Here is a 17845-nt window from a genome sequence, read left to right on the forward strand (position 1 = left end):
CTTTTTCTGGTCTTCATCAATGATCTCTCAGACTCTCTGGAAAATCCTCTCTATCTCTTTGCTGATGACTCCACTCTCTGCCGCTCCATTCCTCATCCCTCTGATCGGCAGTCTGCAGCCTCCTCACTCTCTGCAGACCTGGACAAAATCACAGACTGGTCAAACAAGTGGAACATGTCTTTCAATCCTGACAAATCTCACACTCTTACTATGTCTCTCCAAAAAGACCGACTGGAAAACCCTCCCATCTACTTTCTCAACAATCCTCTCCAACAAGTTCTGTCGCTCAAGCTTTTGGGTCTCGCTATCTGCCATGATCTTTCTTGGGAAAACCACATTTCCAAGCTGGCCTCCAAAGCCAGTCGCCGACTGGGCATCCTCCGTCGTGCGAAGTCCTTCCTTGGCACACCTGAGCTCCTCACCACGTCCAAGGCTTTCATCCGCAGCTCAATGGAATACTGTTCCCCCCTTTGGGCCGGTGCTCCTGCCTCACACCTAGCTCGGCTGTTGAAATCAAAGCTTTCAGAATCATTGGAATCTCCCGCGATGAAGCTAACTCCAAGGGCCTCTCACTCACTCACCGCAGGCAGGTTGGTGGTCTTTCCGTCTTCTACCGACTCCTCTCCGGCCTTTCTCCCCCAGCTCTCTCTGTGCTCTGTCCCCCAAATATTCCGACAGCTTGCACAAGATCTGCCAGCAATCCTCTTATGGTTAAACTGCCAAAATCTAGGCTCTCTGCTCACCTTCACTCTTTCATTCCTCTTTTCTCCCGCCTCTGGAACAAACTCCCCCACTCCCTTCAATCCCACTCCGCCCTTCAGGTCTTTAAAACAGCTGTTCACCACCATCTCTTATCTTCCCCCATCCAAAACCTTGATCTTTTCTACCCCCGCTAATTCACCCCAGATCCACGTTTTTGAAATTCCAACTTCTTTTCTGGAAGTCCTTGTAGGGTCCATATGTTTTATACCTCTCACACCTCCCCCCAAGCCCTCTCCCTCCCACAGTTCTCTCGATGTCCTTGCTCTCAAATGTTGTGTTTGTGTCCTTCCCCCTCTCTCCCCATCTTGTCTACCGCTCCCCTTATTTTGTGTTTTATGTGTCGGTTTGACTTTTTGTGTGATTAATGTTAGCTCTTTCACGAGCCTCGGTCTTGTATGCAAAAAATTAAATAAAAAAAATCCGGATTCGGCTCGTAGAAGTTTTAAAGTGATTCTTCACCATTGGGAGATAGGGCCAAAAACGATATACAGTAGTATATCTCAAAAAGTTGTGGATGGATTATTTTGATTAAATGTGATTCTGTATTGTGATTTTCTTGTCTACTCTGGGATACAAAACGTAACCTGTTCACCTGGCGGAGGTATGCTCTCAACTGAGTGCCGTTCTAGTTGCTACACTACTCACAATAAGTTAGGGATATTGGCAGGTTCTTCGGTGTGGTTGATTTTGTGTATTAATTATGTTGAAAAAAGTTGTTGGTCCTAATTCTATGGTTATTAATGAGTGTGAAAAAACACAGCATTCTTGATTTCAATACCATAACCCTAACCCCTATAAATAAATATATACTCACTCCCACAATATCCCTAACTTATTGTGAGTAGTGTATTACACCCACTCCTTATGGGTGCGTCAGAAAGGGTCATGTTATTATCATTTGGAGGATATATAGATTTCAGTCGATCTAGGCTCAGGCCTCAATAATGTCGGCAGTGTGTTCAGTTACCAAGTTTCTTGTAGAGCGCTCGCCAAGTTGCTTTAGCTCTCATGCGAGCACTCCATTTGAAACTGTTGATAAGGAACGGCTGGCTTGGCAAGCGCTAGCTAGCTTCGTGGTAACTGAACACAACCCGGGTTTCCTCACTTTCATTTTAGTGTTAAACAGCAGCAGCGACTGTTTCAAAAGGTAATCACATGTTTGTGGTTTATCATATTTTTCCTTCTGGTAGAGGTGTCCCCACAAAACGGCACAATAAGCTATTTATACACGTTAACACAGCATTTGTTCAAGGAGGAAAACCCCCTTGAGGGTTGTGGGGGAATAAAGTTTGTGAGGGCTACAACTTCCATCATGTGACCCTTAGTCCACCTATCAAGTTTGGTTTTGAGATTGAATAAGTAATGACCGTAGGTATCGCGCATGATCAGACAAGCAGACACCAAATTGTGAATTTTATTATGATTATTAGTTTTTACACGTATAAGTAATGGAAATGTGGAGGGGCAAGTTTAACGATTAATTAAAAAGTAAACTTGAAATATTTTTGTTTTAATCGTTAACAAATGAAAACTTGTGATTAAACCTGTCTTCCATAGCACACCTGCTATATTCATGAAAAAACATTCGTTCTCACGGTTCTACCTTTTCTCCCCCCACCTGTTAATAATGTTAATAATTCCTATTGTTGTACTTTTTTCGTTTTGCCAAATGATTATTCACAGTAGTAATTTGCAACATTAAAGCCTTGTAGATGAGAAAAGCATCTGTCGTAATATTGGCAAAAAATAATGAAGGAACATGTACTTTAAGCCGGCTATGCTTTTAATTTATGAGTTTGTGAAACACAACTGCATTTGCTGCATATTGCCATCGTTACGTTGCCTTTGGGAATATGTGTGTCCTCAGCGAGGATAGCAGCGTTCTCTTGGATTGTGGTGAAGGCACGACCTCACAGCTCTGGCGTCACTATGGTCATGCGACTGACGACGTCCTTCTGACCATCAAGGCCATCTTCATTTCTCACATGCATGCTGATCACCACCTGGTAAATTATGCAGCACTATGGGTGGATGTTAATATCACTCTCGATCGTTTTCCTGCAGTGGAAGAATTTTTTTTGGTGGAGGGGGCGATGCATAAACAGGCTTAAATATGACTAATAAGTGACTAATATGGTTAATTTGACTTCCTTTGCCTTAAAGAAAAATTATTAATGTATTTTGTAAAAAAAAATTCTCGAATGCTGTGATGTCTGATATTGTACAAGAGGAGGTGTTATAAATGGTCAAAAAAGGGAGGTTTGTACAGCAGAGGTGAAGGGAATTGGAGAATTGGAGAAAGAACAAAGGAATGTAGGTTATAAATTTCGGTATTTTGTGTGTGTAATGTGCAGACGGTCCCTAATCAGGAAGTCATTTGGCTGAGGCCTGTGTTGTTTGCCAGTTATCACTTTCCATTCCTTTATTTTGCTCATCTTTTGCATCTCATTCACTCCTTAGTAAAAACTTGATCTAATAATCATTACCCTGACCATACCTATCGTCTCAACAGGGGCTGTTTCAGATATCTACGACAATACAGAAAGCTATGGTGAGCGTTTTGGTCTATTTTTTATTCCTTTATTTATAGTCCAAAAAGTTTTTATTCCCATTTGGCATCGAGAGAAAGAAACTCGTATAATGATACAAACTGTGCATGGCATTATTATTTCCACACGCTTGCCATCAGAAAATAACGGAATTTAAAATAAAATATTCTTTTCTCCCTTCGTTAGTGCAGTCTAATTACCTCCGCCACCGAAGGTGGATGCAGGTTATGTGTTCACCCCTGTCTGTGTCTGTTTGTCTTTTTGTGAACAAGATATCTCCAAAGGTTGTGGACAGATTCGGACGGAATTTGGCAGAGAGGTCGTTTATGTGCCAAGGATGAAATTATTAGATTTTGGTGAAGATCGGGATCCGCATCCGGCTACTAGAATTTTTTAAGTGATTCTTCATCATTGGAAGATAAGGCCAAAACGACATATAGCAGGATATCTCAAAAAGTTATGGACAGATTTGGACGAAACTTGGTGGACAGATTGGGTGTGAGACAAGACCAAATCAATTCGATTTTGGTGAAGATCTGAATATGGATTCGGATACGAGAATTATTTAATTTTTGAAGTGTTTCTTCACCATTGAGAGATTGGGTGAAAAGCGATATACGAGTATAACATATTTTAAAAAGTTGTGGATGAGTTATGACTAAACTAGGTGGACAAGTTGCTTAGGTGACAAGAACAAGCTGATTAGATTTTGATTTAGGTCCGAATCCTGAACCAAAATCCTATTCGGCCTATCTTTGGGATATAAATCAATCACTGTTCAGCCTGGTGGAGGTATGGTATGCTGAGTGCCGTTCTAGTTTATCCCTTTCTGTTCCTTCTCTCATTGCTTTGTAAAGAAAATTATCTCTGAGATACCTTTAAAAAATACATTCAACATTTGTTGTGCAACTTGTAACCTTTTGATGGACCCTTTCCTCCATCATATTTTATTCAAGCTGCCTTAAGTAAAGAGTATTGCATTGTGGGCCATTAGGGAATTGCGTGTTCATGCAGAGCAAGTGCTTTGGAAATTTATTTTGGAAACGAAAATAATTTTTCCCTTGGTAATTGTTGCGTCACGATGGCTCAGACCACATGACCCCTCATATCTTTTAAATTCGATCTTCAAAATGACAATTGAAAGACATGTCTGCGCTGAGCACCCGATCTGGAAAGCGCCACCGTGGCAAACTTTCTTGAATTTAATTTTGTGGTGAGACTTACGGAATGTTGGATTTATTCCCAGCTTAACAAGAGTTTCGGTCATCAGGAAATTTGAGTGCTTAGGATGACTGCTGTAATTCTGCCTATCGTGAATGATGTTGATACCTTTTTTGTGCTCCAGTTGGAATTTGCTGAGGAGTTTTTTTTAAATTCATCATTAATCCATAGTTTGTCACAATCTATCCCCTCACCTCCATAATAAAAAACGTGGGCATGTGGATCGAAGGTGTAAAATCAATGGAAAGAACAGATATGAGAATGATATGATGGATAAATGGATTGTCTCTGAAAGAAAGAATTCTGAGGTCAGAAATTAGGAAGAGATTAAAAACCAATGCTGGTGAAGAAGAACTTAGGAAGACAACACTTGGTTGGTATGGTCATAAGTTAGAGGAAGCTGTACAAAAAAGGAATAAAGCTGGTGGTGGAAGGAACAACACCGAGGGAACATCACAAACAATCGCGGGTTGATAATGTCAAGAAACGTATGAAATGTTTGTGTTTGCACAAAACGGACTCGATGGAAAGATCTATTTCATCATTCGCTCATCATTCGATTAACCCCCTGAAATAGGGGTAAATGGTCATGAACGGCGGTTGTTGTTTATTCCACAATTTATATCAGGTGGTACATTGTGGAATGCCGTAAACTATGTGAAATACAAGAATTGCATGAAAATTTTATGACAACATCATCAATAGGTTAATATAGCGTAGATAATGGGCCTTTGACCCTTGATGTCTGGCCTGCAGCCAGTCACACCTCGGTGCTCATACATACTGAAAAAATACAATCTGGTGTCTCTTCCAAGCATTTCCCTGGAGATGCTGTACATACAGTTGATGAATGTATTTTTTGCAGCAATTTGAATTTGGATATTGCTTGCTTGTACCTGTTTGAAGGAATTTCTAAACCCTGGGAGACTATTTCGGTTCAGGATACAACCCCTGTGAATGGCCGAAGTGGTGTTTAAATTCACTGCACTGCGTTCGGAATTACCAAGTCTATAATCCCCCCCCCCCCCCCCCCCCAAAGATTACCCAATTAACAACCAAACCTGGCGGTATTCACACGGGAAGGCAGAAAAACGGGGAAATGCTTTTATTAATTAAGAGGGGGATTTATTTTAAAAATAAATTTGTGGTAGAAGGACAGGACATTCAAAAAATGCTGCAGATCTGGTGCTGAAGAGGGGAAGAAGGAACACACAATCTTGTATGCATTGGAAACTAAATATAATGGTGCTGACAATACCCGTTTCATACAACAAAGGGAACAGGTGAGGACTCGAGACTGGCACAAGTGGTTGTGGCTCCACCACAATGGTGTGGTCATGCAGGTTGGTGTGGTACAGGCAAAGTGCAGCTCATGCACGATGGCGATGAGTAGGAATGGCAATGAGGGACGATGGCGAGCTGTTCGACCTCTCTAACATGTTGGTGACCAAACAGAGGGAGAAGACAGATGTTATTCTCCTGAAGTCCAACGACTCTGGTAGTTTTTTCCACATAGGCTCGCCCTTCTGCATGGCTGGTCTTCTAGCCTGCCCTCACTACACGATGAGCCGTCATTGGCCGCCACTTTTGGTGGGTGGCACTGCAAGTTACAGCGTCCGGCCCCTTTCCAAGGCTCCGCAGCTGACTTTACCGCCATGGCTTGCATTCCGCCAGCCAATAGTTTGTGATATGTCACCTGGAAAGTGCGCATGTGCCTTTCTCGTGTGCCTTTGTGCCCGTCCTCACCTGGCCTTGCCTATAAAGATGGTCAGAAATAACACAACCTTACTTTATGCTGGTCTAAGATTATGATCACCACCTTCTATGTGCACATATTACATACTACTTACTTCTGACAGTTTCCCTGATACAAAAGTAAATATAAGATATTCAAACATACTGACCAAGCTAAATTCTTAACCCGATCTATCTGCGGATCGCCCCCGCCACATATGTATGTGTGTGTATATATATATATATATATTGTTACAGACGCGGTTGTGGATGTTGGTTTACCGAGCGGTTTGGTATGACCGCGTCTGCACAGTTTACCCGATTATACTCGAACGTTGGCCGAGTCGCGCTACGCTAAATCAATTGAGGAAAGGACACAACGGCTGGGTTAAAATGACACGACACCAGGGGTACAGTTCTCAAGACCTCCGGAGGAGGTTATAATAGTTCGGAACGTTAGATTACAAGGACAAGAGAGACAGCATAGGAAGGTAGGCACTTAATCACGGTCTTATAGTAACCCCGACAGACCACAGATAAACAGGACAAGACTGACTCACACGGGGATTGATGGCAAGGAAGGGCAGGTAGTCGAGGCTCAAGGTGCACCTTGGCTCAGGGGCAGAATCGACCCGGTCCGGTCCAGAGATGCGGGAGGTCTCGTCGCGCTGGAGGTGGCGTCTGTTTCTCCTTCGTGGCTGAGGCGCATCTCCCGTCACGTCCGGTAAGTCGCTGCGTATATCCGGCGGGGAGTGACACGCCCTCGGCTCGTTAGCTCCGCCCCAGATGGAATCGGCCCGTTGCTTCTTATTGGGTGCGGGGGGTTACCGGGCTCCGCCCTTGACGAGGGGCCGACAGGCAGCCCCTTTGTGGTAACCCCGTCGGCGCACATGGGTAATGGCGGCTAACCAAGCCGGAGTGAGGACGCACACTCCCCGCGCGCTGTTGTGGTAGTTGTTGTTGTTGTTTCATGGGGAAGATGGGAGGAGGTATGGGGAGGTCCTAAACTCACTACTGGTGCCATACAATCACATTCTGGTGCAACGAAGAGTCAGAATTAATGGAAACGAGTCCTTAACTGACATAGACTAAGAATAACTAGCAAGATGTCCGAAAGTTGTCTACGTGAGATGCGGTGGACCTGGGCACGACATTTAATGGGGGAAAAAGGGGAAGGTCGGTTCTACAGAGTGTTGTTTACAGACAATGGGACTAGGGAATGGGGGATTGGGGATAGTTGGGGAGTATTGGGGAAATAGGGGAATATTTACAAGCGGATATGGAGGCCAAATCCCATATCCGCAACATTGCACCCTTCTCTACCCTCGGGGCGTCCCGACCCGATAAATTTTTACCTATTTTAGTGTGGCACTCAGATGTAGTTCCCTCTACTATTAACTCTACCCTGAGTGCGACAGTTTTACAGATATTCACAAATGAGTAAATATGTCCCCCTGCGACGTTGCACCCTTCTCCTCACAGAAACACACCCACAGGATAACCGAATCGCGGAAAGAATTCGCAAACTAAACATACAGCCGGTAGGGAGCATTATTTACACAAGACTACGCTGATATTTACACTACGATCCAGGACCTGTTTTTGGAGGAACACATGCAGATGTTATGCATAGAGAGAGCACGCATGCCAGCATCGATACACCAACGCACGAGTGCTCTGTGGCCTTACGGCCTTTAATAATGTGCAGAGCACCCCATCCAAGCACCAAAAGCACCACCCCATAACACAGTCAGCACCATCCGGTGCACCAATAAAGTGTTTAATAATCATGGTGTGGTGTCGCAGCCGGCCGATGTTCTGCCGCTGGTCTTGCCTTCATGTGGTGCACTTGGCCTTCTTGCTTCTTTCAAAAATAAAGAAAGGCGCCAACCGCGTCCATTTCTTTATTGTGGCCGTCAGGGGGCCAACTATTAGTGGTTCACCTGTTTGGCATAGGTGCCACGTTGACCCAGAGGTCCATCAATGGGTGGTGCTTGGCCGCAAAAGAACTGCGGTCCATGGTGGGCGGCCACAAACATTGCGGTCCATATGGTGTATCGATCCAGGCAGCAAGCAGCGAAAGTGCAGGCCCACAACTGCGGAGCCAGCACCTCTCTCTCCTCTCTCTCTGCCCCAAAGCCAGATCCTCGGAGGTGGGAGACAAAAGAAGAAAACAAGTGAGTAAGGTGGTAAGGGCGCAAAAGTGCACGCAACACAAGGTAATGCACACTAGGGGCACATGGGAACCAGGTGAGACAGGTACGTTCCTACCGTACGCTCCCCCCCACCAGGTAACCTACATTGCCCCTCCCTTACCCCTTACTGTATCGACAAAACACAACACTACCCATAAACATCTACTTTACTAATCAACAAACGTCCCTACTGTCTTCCCCGTTCCTCCCATAAACCAAATTCGTCTTCTCTCCCTCCTAACCAATCAAATTTGCCATTTTCAACTCTCATCAAAATTTGCCATCTCCAACTCAACATCATAATTTGCCATTACCAATTCATCATCAGTCCCTCCTAAGGAGGGAGAGATGGAATCACCCCAATGTCTCATCCACGTCGTGATGCGTCTCACAAATCCAACAGCAATCCTTACTTCCTGCAACACAAAACAAAGAAAACACAGGTGTGGAGTCATCATCATCACCACAGGTAAGTGGCTGCGTATGGTGCGACAGGCTCATCAATCCTAACTATTTCCTAAATGACTTTAACAACTTTACATTACCCGGGGTCTTTCCCTGCCAAACCATTGGCCCTCTTACACTATGGGTTCTAAAAACCAATTCCCATTGACCAAACTGTGGTGCTTTTCAATTTGGGGTCTCACTCCCCCGATTCATCTCCCGGTGCCCTCGCACAATTTCTGGGCTGTGGCGTGTACCTCTCCCAGCGGGTCTACCCACCTGCACACCTCCACCACTGCAGTTGCCTCCGAGCTTACCTGCTCCTTACCCTAACCTAACTACCTGGGGAAGGCCCTCTGGCGCTCTCCCCACTCGGTGCCCTCTCTGGCACTGGGCTACCCGGGTCCGTCCTCCGGATCCTCGGGCCCCATCCACAACTACCGGCTCCCAGAGCCCACCTGCGGCCTCACCTGGCCGACATCCTCACAGTGGTGGAGTGCCCAACCAACTACACACACTAACAGGCTACACGCCCAGCCATTTCCACAACACTAATGCACCCATCCACAATACCATTCTGCAACCGCACCACAAATGCCAATATCCAACCACAATTTACCTATACCCTCTACCTAACACTTACACTACCCGCCCCGGGTACTCATGAAAGGGGTCCACTCTTCCCCCATCCACACCTTCGCACCATGCACACCACTCCGTACCACTTACTCCAACTCTCTCCACACACCTGTACCTGCACACCTGTGCTCCCACACCTGGTGCCACCTGCACCCTTCTCTCCCCAAGCGCATTCGCGCTGATCCACAACACTCATTACTCACACACTGCTCCACACACCTGTCCAGTTGCACACCTGTGCAATCACACCTGTTCAATTCTCACACACACGGCATCATCTCATCTAACTACTCCCCTCTGAAACTTGCGCTTCCCAGTCGTCCCTTTAAACTATTGCGCTCCCTCGTCATTATCATCCACACTAATCTACCTGCGTCCCCACTACAGGTATCAGTCACTAACTAAACTTAACGTCACCTAATGTCATCTTCGCTAGATCCCTATCAATATCCTAACCCACCCGGGCTAGTTTTCACTGCCATCAACCCCATAAGCTATTGCTCCTTTGCCCCCACATGGGAAGGGCGGCAGGGATGCCAGCCTTACCCACCAGGCCCATCGCTCACTACCAATTTTGCACATCAAATTTCAACAAATTAAAAATTTGCCAATCACTACCCATCATCTGCCAATCACTACTGCCATTCCCTTGCCAATCATCAAATTTTGTTTTTCTCTAATTTTGGGTCCAAAACACTAACCTCATCACCCAGTCTACTCACTAATGCCTCTCGGTGCGCCAATTCCTGTCCAAAGCCCGGCTTCGTAAAGCCAAGCCATGAATGCGGGTTGTTCTGTGCCAGCGGCTGGATGCGTCCGGCACTCGGTGCAGGGACGGGGGCTTACCCGGGCCGAGATCCCACGCACCATCTCGGCGTGGAGCCATCCAATGTCCCGATCTCGACCTGCCGGAATCCCTCAACAAAAAGTGGTCGCCATGACGACCCTTTCTATCGGGCTGCCCGCTCCGCCTAGTGGAGCACGGACGCGGCCGTTCAAAGCGAGGCCCAGCACGCACCGAGGGCCCGATTCGGCTAAAAGTCGCTCTAACCTCTAACCCGGTTACCTTCGATGCCTCACCTGCATGCTTACACCCCGCAGCCCGTTCCTTGCTCACACATCCAGCCGTTTCCATGCTCCTCGTACCTTTCCTTACACACCTCGGTACACTCATTCCACTCCCAGCCTTGGTCACACACCTGACCACCGAACACCTTGGCACACATTCGCCGCTCGCACACCTCACCAACACACCTCTTCGCGCCCCCTCCTCGATCACCTCCTCTGTGACAATCACAGGTGTGCTCTCATTCGCACACCCAACCACGTGCCTCACTACCAATTCCAGCGTGCATTCCCACTCACGCTCTACCATTCCAGGTGTGCATCCTTTCTCACCTGTCACAACCAACTCATGCTCCTTGTCACTCTCACTACTTTCACCTCCATTCTTGACAGCGCACTCTTTCCTCATGCACCCGTCCGTTACACACCTCTCTCGCGCACACTCTTGCGCACACTCTCCCATCACACCCTCTGTAACACTCACCACACCACGCTTCCATGTGCTCCCTCGCACACGCGCTACGACCGACTCACTCTCGCCAGCACCCTCACTCCTTGGCACGCACTTTTTCCTCACACACCCCAGAGTCGGACTTTCTCGCACACCTCCTCTTTCGCACACCAGACCTGTCGCACACTTCACCAACGGCCTCTCACGAACACCCGGGTCCATCTCGACCCCCAAGCTTCTTAAATCACCTGGCGCATCATACGCACGACCATATTGGTCACCACTTACACCGGGTCCTATTTCTCTTCGCTTCTCCTCCATCACCTGCGAATCCCTCATCCGGTTAATGAGCACATCATCACGATCCGAACACAGACTTTGGACCAATTCTTTTATCTCCTCTTTTATCTCTTTCTTATCCTCTCTCCGTCGCTTCTTAATTTCGCTCACCCCTTCTTCCACTTCTTCTAATTTCTGCTTCACCTCTTTTATTCCCCAGTACGTCTCCTCAAGCTCGTCCTCCAAGGCTACCTTGACCGTTTCCATGTGCGTCCTCACCTGCCGGTCCTTCGTCTCCATTACCTCTACCACCTCGTCCAACCTCGTTGTCAGTCCCTCACATACCATCTGACATTCCCTCTTCGTCGCTATCAAGTCATCTTTTAGTTCTTTCTGTGTCGCCTTTAACCCTCCTAATACCGCAGTGTTCCTTTGAACCTGCTCCGTTAGTCCTTTTTGTCCCTCCGTCAGCTGTTCCACCTCCTGCGTCAGGTCCTCTATGCCCCCTTGTAACTTTACAGTCCCCTTTCTCACCTCCTTCTCCATGCGCTCCTTACAGTGCCTCACCTCCTCGCGCACTCCTCCGACCTCCTCACTCACACCTCTTCTGATCTCTTCTCCCATCACTTGCATCTCCTGCCCAGATGCCACCCTCCTCTGCTCCATTTCCTCCCTGTGAGCATCCAGTTTGGTTTCTACCCCCATTCTGACCCCCTCTATCTGCTGCCCCATTTGTTTAACTTCCCTTTCCGCTTGGTCCCTCATGTCCCTCAATTTGCCTTCCATCCTGTTTTCTAACCCCTCTCACCCTTTTTGCATCCCTTCCATTTGATTCTCTTGAGTGGCCATTCTGTTTTCTACCCCCATTAACCCCTCCTGTATTTCCCCTAATCTATTGTCTAATTTCCCAAATTTCTCGTCTAATCCCTTAAAATTATTGTCTAACCCCTCACCGGTACCCCTCGCTTCGTCCCTCATTACCCCCATTTCGTTTCCCATTACCCCTATTTTGCCCTCCAATCGCTCACCCTGAGCTTCTATACTGTTTTTCAAACCTCCAATTTGGTCTCCCATTTGTTCCATAAAGGCCCTCATTTGCAGGAGGAAAAGGTTCGAATCCACCAGGGGCGCTACCACGGTCGCGGGCGCGGTCGCCGTGGCCATGTGCGAGGCGCCATTTTGTGCGTCTGCTACCCTCGCTGCTTCGCTCTCCCCATGTCCCTCAATTTGGTCCTGGATCGACCCTGCCTCACTCTCCTCTACTGGAACCCAGCCGTCTTGGTCTGCCATAGCGCGACTTTCAAAATTCGGGTTTTTATTTTCGTAAAACAAAATCAAATTTCGCCGTTATAATTTCGAGCGCGTGAAACGCGCTCCGGATCGAATTCCACTTCCCAACACCAATTGTTACCCTAATGGTACAATTGGTGTTCCAAAATTTGGGCCTAACAAATTTAGTCCCAGGTCCGAATCCAACTCCTCGACACCAAATGTTACAGACGCGGTTGTGGATGTTGGTTTACCGAGCGGTTTGGTATGACCGCGTCTGCACAGTTTACCCGATTATACTCGAACGTTGGCCGAGTCGCGCTACGCTAAATCAATTGAGGAAAGGACACAACGGCTGGGTTAAAATGACACGACACCAGGGGTACAGTTCTCAAGACCTCCGGAGGAGGTTATAATAGTTCGGAACGTTAGATTACAAGGACAAGAGAGACAGCATAGGAAGGTAGGCACTTAATCACGGTCTTATAGTAACCCCGACAGACCACAGATAAACAGGACAAGACTGACTCACACGGGGATTGATGGCAAGGAAGGGCAGGTAGTCGAGGCTCAAGGTGCACCTTGGCTCAGGGGCAGAATCGACCCGGTCCGGTCCAGAGATGCGGGAGGTCTCGTCGCGCTGGAGGTGGCGTCTGTTTCTCCTTCGTGGCTGAGGCGCATCTCCCGTCACGTCCTGTAAGTCGCTGCGTATATCCGGCGGGGAGTGACACGCCCTCGGCTCGTTAGCTCCGCCCCAGATGGAATCGGCCCGTTGCTTCTTATTGGGTGCGGGGGGTTACCGGGCTCCGCCCTTGACGAGGGGCCGACAGGCAGCCCTTTTGTGGTAACCCCGTCGGCGCACATGGGTAATGGCGGCTAACCGAGCCGGAGTGAGGACGCACACTCCCCGCGCGCTGTTGTGGTAGTTGTTGTTGTTGTTTCATGGGGAAGATGGGAGGAGGTATGGGGAGGTCCTAAACTCACTACTGGTGCCATACAATCACATTCTGGTGCAACGAAGAGTCAGAATTAATGGAAACGAGTCCTTAACTGACATAGACTAAGAATAACTAGCAAGATGTCCGAAAGTTGTCTACGTGAGATGTGGTGGCAGGGGTCCCAGCCCTCCTATTTTTCCTATTTATTCCTACTTTTTAATAGGATCCTATAAATCTCCTATTTTTTGGTGGAAATTCCTATTTTTCCTATTTTTTAACCCTCAATGTTCCAAAATTTAAATTGATATATTAATTAGTAGAATTTCTGTATCTAAGCGTCAGAACAGACATTCCTATACCAATCGTCAGCCATGGAATTGCTTTCTGGGTCCATAATCGCAAGACAAATTTCCAAAACGACTTTAAGCTCAAATCCCCGAAGAACATATGTCTCTTTGTCTTTTTCTCGAAAACCGTTTGTTCGATCGATTTCACAAGTGGTGAGTGCATTTTTGAGGACTCAACAAAGTGCAGTGTTGAGGAAAAATTGAGTATGCAGTGATGACGTCACAAATAAATACTGTACGAAGTGGAGGCATGTCGTTTACACCATGGTGTAAAGTACGTGTTGTTATTGATCTCGACTGGAAATGATATGTATATCTTATGTATATTATGTTATTGTTATTTTTGACTTTGTCCTAATATTAAGTATATCCTTCCAAACAATTGTTTTACCTTTACGATTCGTGCTTCATGCTATTCAGTAACAGAATTATAAAAGATAAAATGAGATGAAAATAATATAACTATGTTTATCACGCATTTCTCTTGGATTATCTCATATACTTTGTGAAGGATGACTGAATGATACCTTGACCATTATCATTGTCCTTTGTCTTATTTCAAAAGTTCAGCTGAGCTCAATTTTTAAGGTTTGTACTTTACTTAGAGTAACAAAACCAACTGTGAACTTTGCGGTTATTCAGTTATTACTAACAACCTTTCCCTAAAGATTCTACCTGAAATTGAACTTTTCTACTAATTTGCTAAACATTGACATTTGATACTACATGTTTAACTCAATCTTTCGCTTATTACAATGAGATTGTATTTTGCCTAAAACTAATAGTATTTGGCAAAGAACTAATTCAATCGACAATTCACACATTTCATCATTTAATTGCAGATAATAAAGAAGGACCACGACACAAAATAGGGATTACAACTTAATTCTGTATACTTTCGTGTGGTAGTTGCATATTCAGCTTTTAACAAAATTACAGTAGAATTAAAATTTACATACGCAATGCTGCACAATAGGTAATGCAAGCAATGTAGGACAATAAAAAAACAAACAAACAAAAAACAATAAAGACTGTTAAAGTCTTGTTGTTTCATAATCTTCTGAAGATAGTACAACAACAATACCAAAGATACATAATTGAATTGTCATCGCTTAGCTTGAACTCAGATTAGTGTTCAAGCTATTCAGCAGTGGAGAAAATGCAATTATCGGGTGGTAAACATGTTAGGACATGTTATTTATCATCTTTCTTGTTTCAGGTATAATCTGCAGACCGGTAAGAAATTTGTTGATTTGCCTTTAAATTACTTTGTTTGTTCTCATTATTTTACTAACTTATGTTTCAGTTTTGAAAAAAAAAACTGTTTGGTTCACAGTTCTTTCCACTTCATGCGTTAACAGGTTAGGATTTTCTATGCTAATTCATTTAATCTTATCTCATATTTGTTTTCTTTTTGACAGGTATACTCCCAGCAGTATAATGCCTGGTGGGAGAACTAAATTTAACCCAGAGTGGTTGAAAAGTGGACATGGATGTAGGCTTTCTGACTGGTGTCAGCCTAGCAAGTCCTCAGTGTTCTCAGCTTACTGCTCGTTGTGCCATTCGGAAGTGAGGTGTGACAATCAGGGTGTGAAACAACTGACACAACATGCCCAAAACAAAGGGCACCTGAAGCGTGCGAAGGAACTGCTGGGTGGGTCACAGACGTTGCTGACATTCGTTCAACCATCAACTTCATCTGCTTCAGCATCAGGGTCAGCTTCTACAGATGAGCCAAGTCGTGCAGCTTTAGTCTGTATGTCCAAAAAAGACGCTATTACAAAAGCAGAACTTCTATGGACATTGAAAGTTGTTCGTTCGAATCTGAGCTACTCTTCCTGTGACGGTTTGAAGGATCTTCTGCAGGCAATGTTTCCTGGTGTTATCCCGGATGGTTTCTCAATGAGCTCATCGAAAGTTTCATATCTCAGCGAAGCCACAGGTCCTTATTTTCAGGACATGATAGTCACTGATGTTAAGAATTCAGCTTCTGGTTTCAGCCTCATGTATGATGAAACCACCAATAAACAGAACTTGAAGCAACTAGAAATCCGTGTACGGTATTGGTCTGATGCCGAGGAACAGATATTAGTATTTCACCTCAAAACTTACCTCATGGGTCATGCAACTGGAGAAGATTTGTCCAGGAAAATAATCTCTGCCTTGGATGAATCGAAACTGCAGCTTCAGGATATTATCATGCTCGGCAGTGATGGGCCTAATGTGAGCACCACTGTGTGGAGACAGATTGACAAAGCCATTCTCGACAACAGGGGCCCTGGTCTCCTTGATGTAGGGACATGTACTCTCCATACAGTACACAATGCTTTTGCCAAAGGACTTGCAGAGTACTGTGGAAACCTAACTGAGCTTGCAGTGGACATTTTCTACTGGTTCAAAGGCTCTGCTGCTAGATCTGTTGATTTTCAAGACATTCAGCATAAATTGGGTGCTGTTCCAAAAAAGCCTTTGAAGCATGTCGAGTGCAGGTGGTTGACACTGGGACCTGCAGTGGAGCGGCTGATAGAGATCTGGGAATCTCTCAAAGAGTATTTCTTGGTATTTCTTCCAAAGCAGCAGCCAAAGGACATGTTTAAACCCAGGTACAAAAGAATCAAAACAGAACTACAGCGACCGGAAATAAAAGCTCAACTGCATTTCCTGAAGTTCTTGGCAGCAACATTTGCAGAGTTCCTCACCTTCTTCCAGTCAGAGCAACCACTTGTGCACATTCTATATGACAAACTCCATGACCTGCTCAAAAAACTGATCAGAAGAATTATGAAGACTCCTTCAGTTGATGCTGTGAAAGACATCTCAAACCTTGATGTTTCCATTGTTGCAAACCAGCTGGAGAATGAATCCATGGGTGTGGGAGAGGATACCCGACGGTGTATCGCTAAGTTGAAAGTCTCTGAGAGGGAAAGGATGTATCTTGGGATGAGGAAGTGCTACCAGGCAGCCATAGTACACCTACAAAAGAAGCTTCCATTGACAAACAAAATCCTGAAGAATGCCAGATGTCTGCAGCCACAAAACAGGACTGCTGCATGGTCTCTTGAATCAGCCAAGAGCCTGTCCAGACAGCTGAAGAGGAATATTGACAGTGACAGCATTGCAGATGAATGGAAGGTGTACCAAGAGGAAGCCATTCCTACTGACTGGTCCCAGGAAACACAGGAGAATGAAGAAGAAGTCTGCATGAAGAGAGTGGACAGTTACTGGGGAAAAGTGTTGGCTTTAAAAGGCTGTACGGGAAACTGTAAATTCCCCCAAGTGAGACAAATGATAAGGATTGTCCTTGCACTGTCTCACGGAAACAGTGACGTGGAACGCGCGTTCTCAATCAGTGGGAAAAGTGTCACCAAGGAGAGAGTTAGTCTGAGCGAGGCATCAATCAATGGTCTCCGTGCAACAATGGATGGCATGAGATTGTATGGTGACCGGCCCGAAATGGTCCCAGTCACAAAGGGACTCCTCTCGTTAGGACGTTCTGCTCACATGCACTATATGCAGAGACTTGAAGAAGAACGAAAAGCCAAGGAAGATGAACAGAAAGCCAGGGAGAAAACCAGGCAAGAGAAAGAAGAAAGAGAGAGAACAGCTAAGATTGCTGTAGAGAAGGCAGCGGAGCTGTCTCGTAAGAGCGAGGACTTGAAGAAAACAGAGAAATCTCTGGCAGCAAAAGAGTCATCTCAGCAGATGTCACTGACTGTTAGCAACAGTCTGCTTGATCAAGCAAATAAAAAGCTTAAGGTGGCGCTTAAGAAAGGTGACATGACTGAAATTGCAGTAGCTCAGGCCATGCTTGAGTCTGCTCAGAAAAAGATTCAAGAGACACAGACTCGTATGGTGGAAACCAGGGAGGCGCAGAGAAAAGTGGAGAAGAAAAAGCAGACTTTGATAGAGTCCATGGTGGCTGCCAAAAAGAAGAAGTCATAGTTTTTGTTGT

The 17845-nt window shown here is 45.7% G+C and overlaps 1 protein-coding gene across 1 annotated transcript in view; it reads left to right on the top strand.

The window, feature by feature from the left end:
• ELAC2 (elaC ribonuclease Z 2) overlaps positions 1–17845 on the top strand; it is a 124322-nt gene that overhangs the window by 72188 nt on the left and 34289 nt on the right. Inside the window, exons 16-17 of the mRNA XM_068116034.2 lie at positions 2630–2768; positions 3275–3313. Coding sequence (XP_067972135.2) covers positions 2630–2768; positions 3275–3313 — 178 coding nt within the window. The remainder of the gene's footprint in view (positions 1–2629; positions 2769–3274; positions 3314–17845) is intronic.

The sequence above is a fragment of the Myxine glutinosa genome, chromosome 5, assembly GCF_964187855.1.
Source record: "Myxine glutinosa chromosome 5, kmMyxGlut1.1, whole genome shotgun sequence".
In the NCBI taxonomy this organism is placed as follows: Eukaryota; Metazoa; Chordata; class Myxini; order Myxiniformes; family Myxinidae; genus Myxine; species Myxine glutinosa.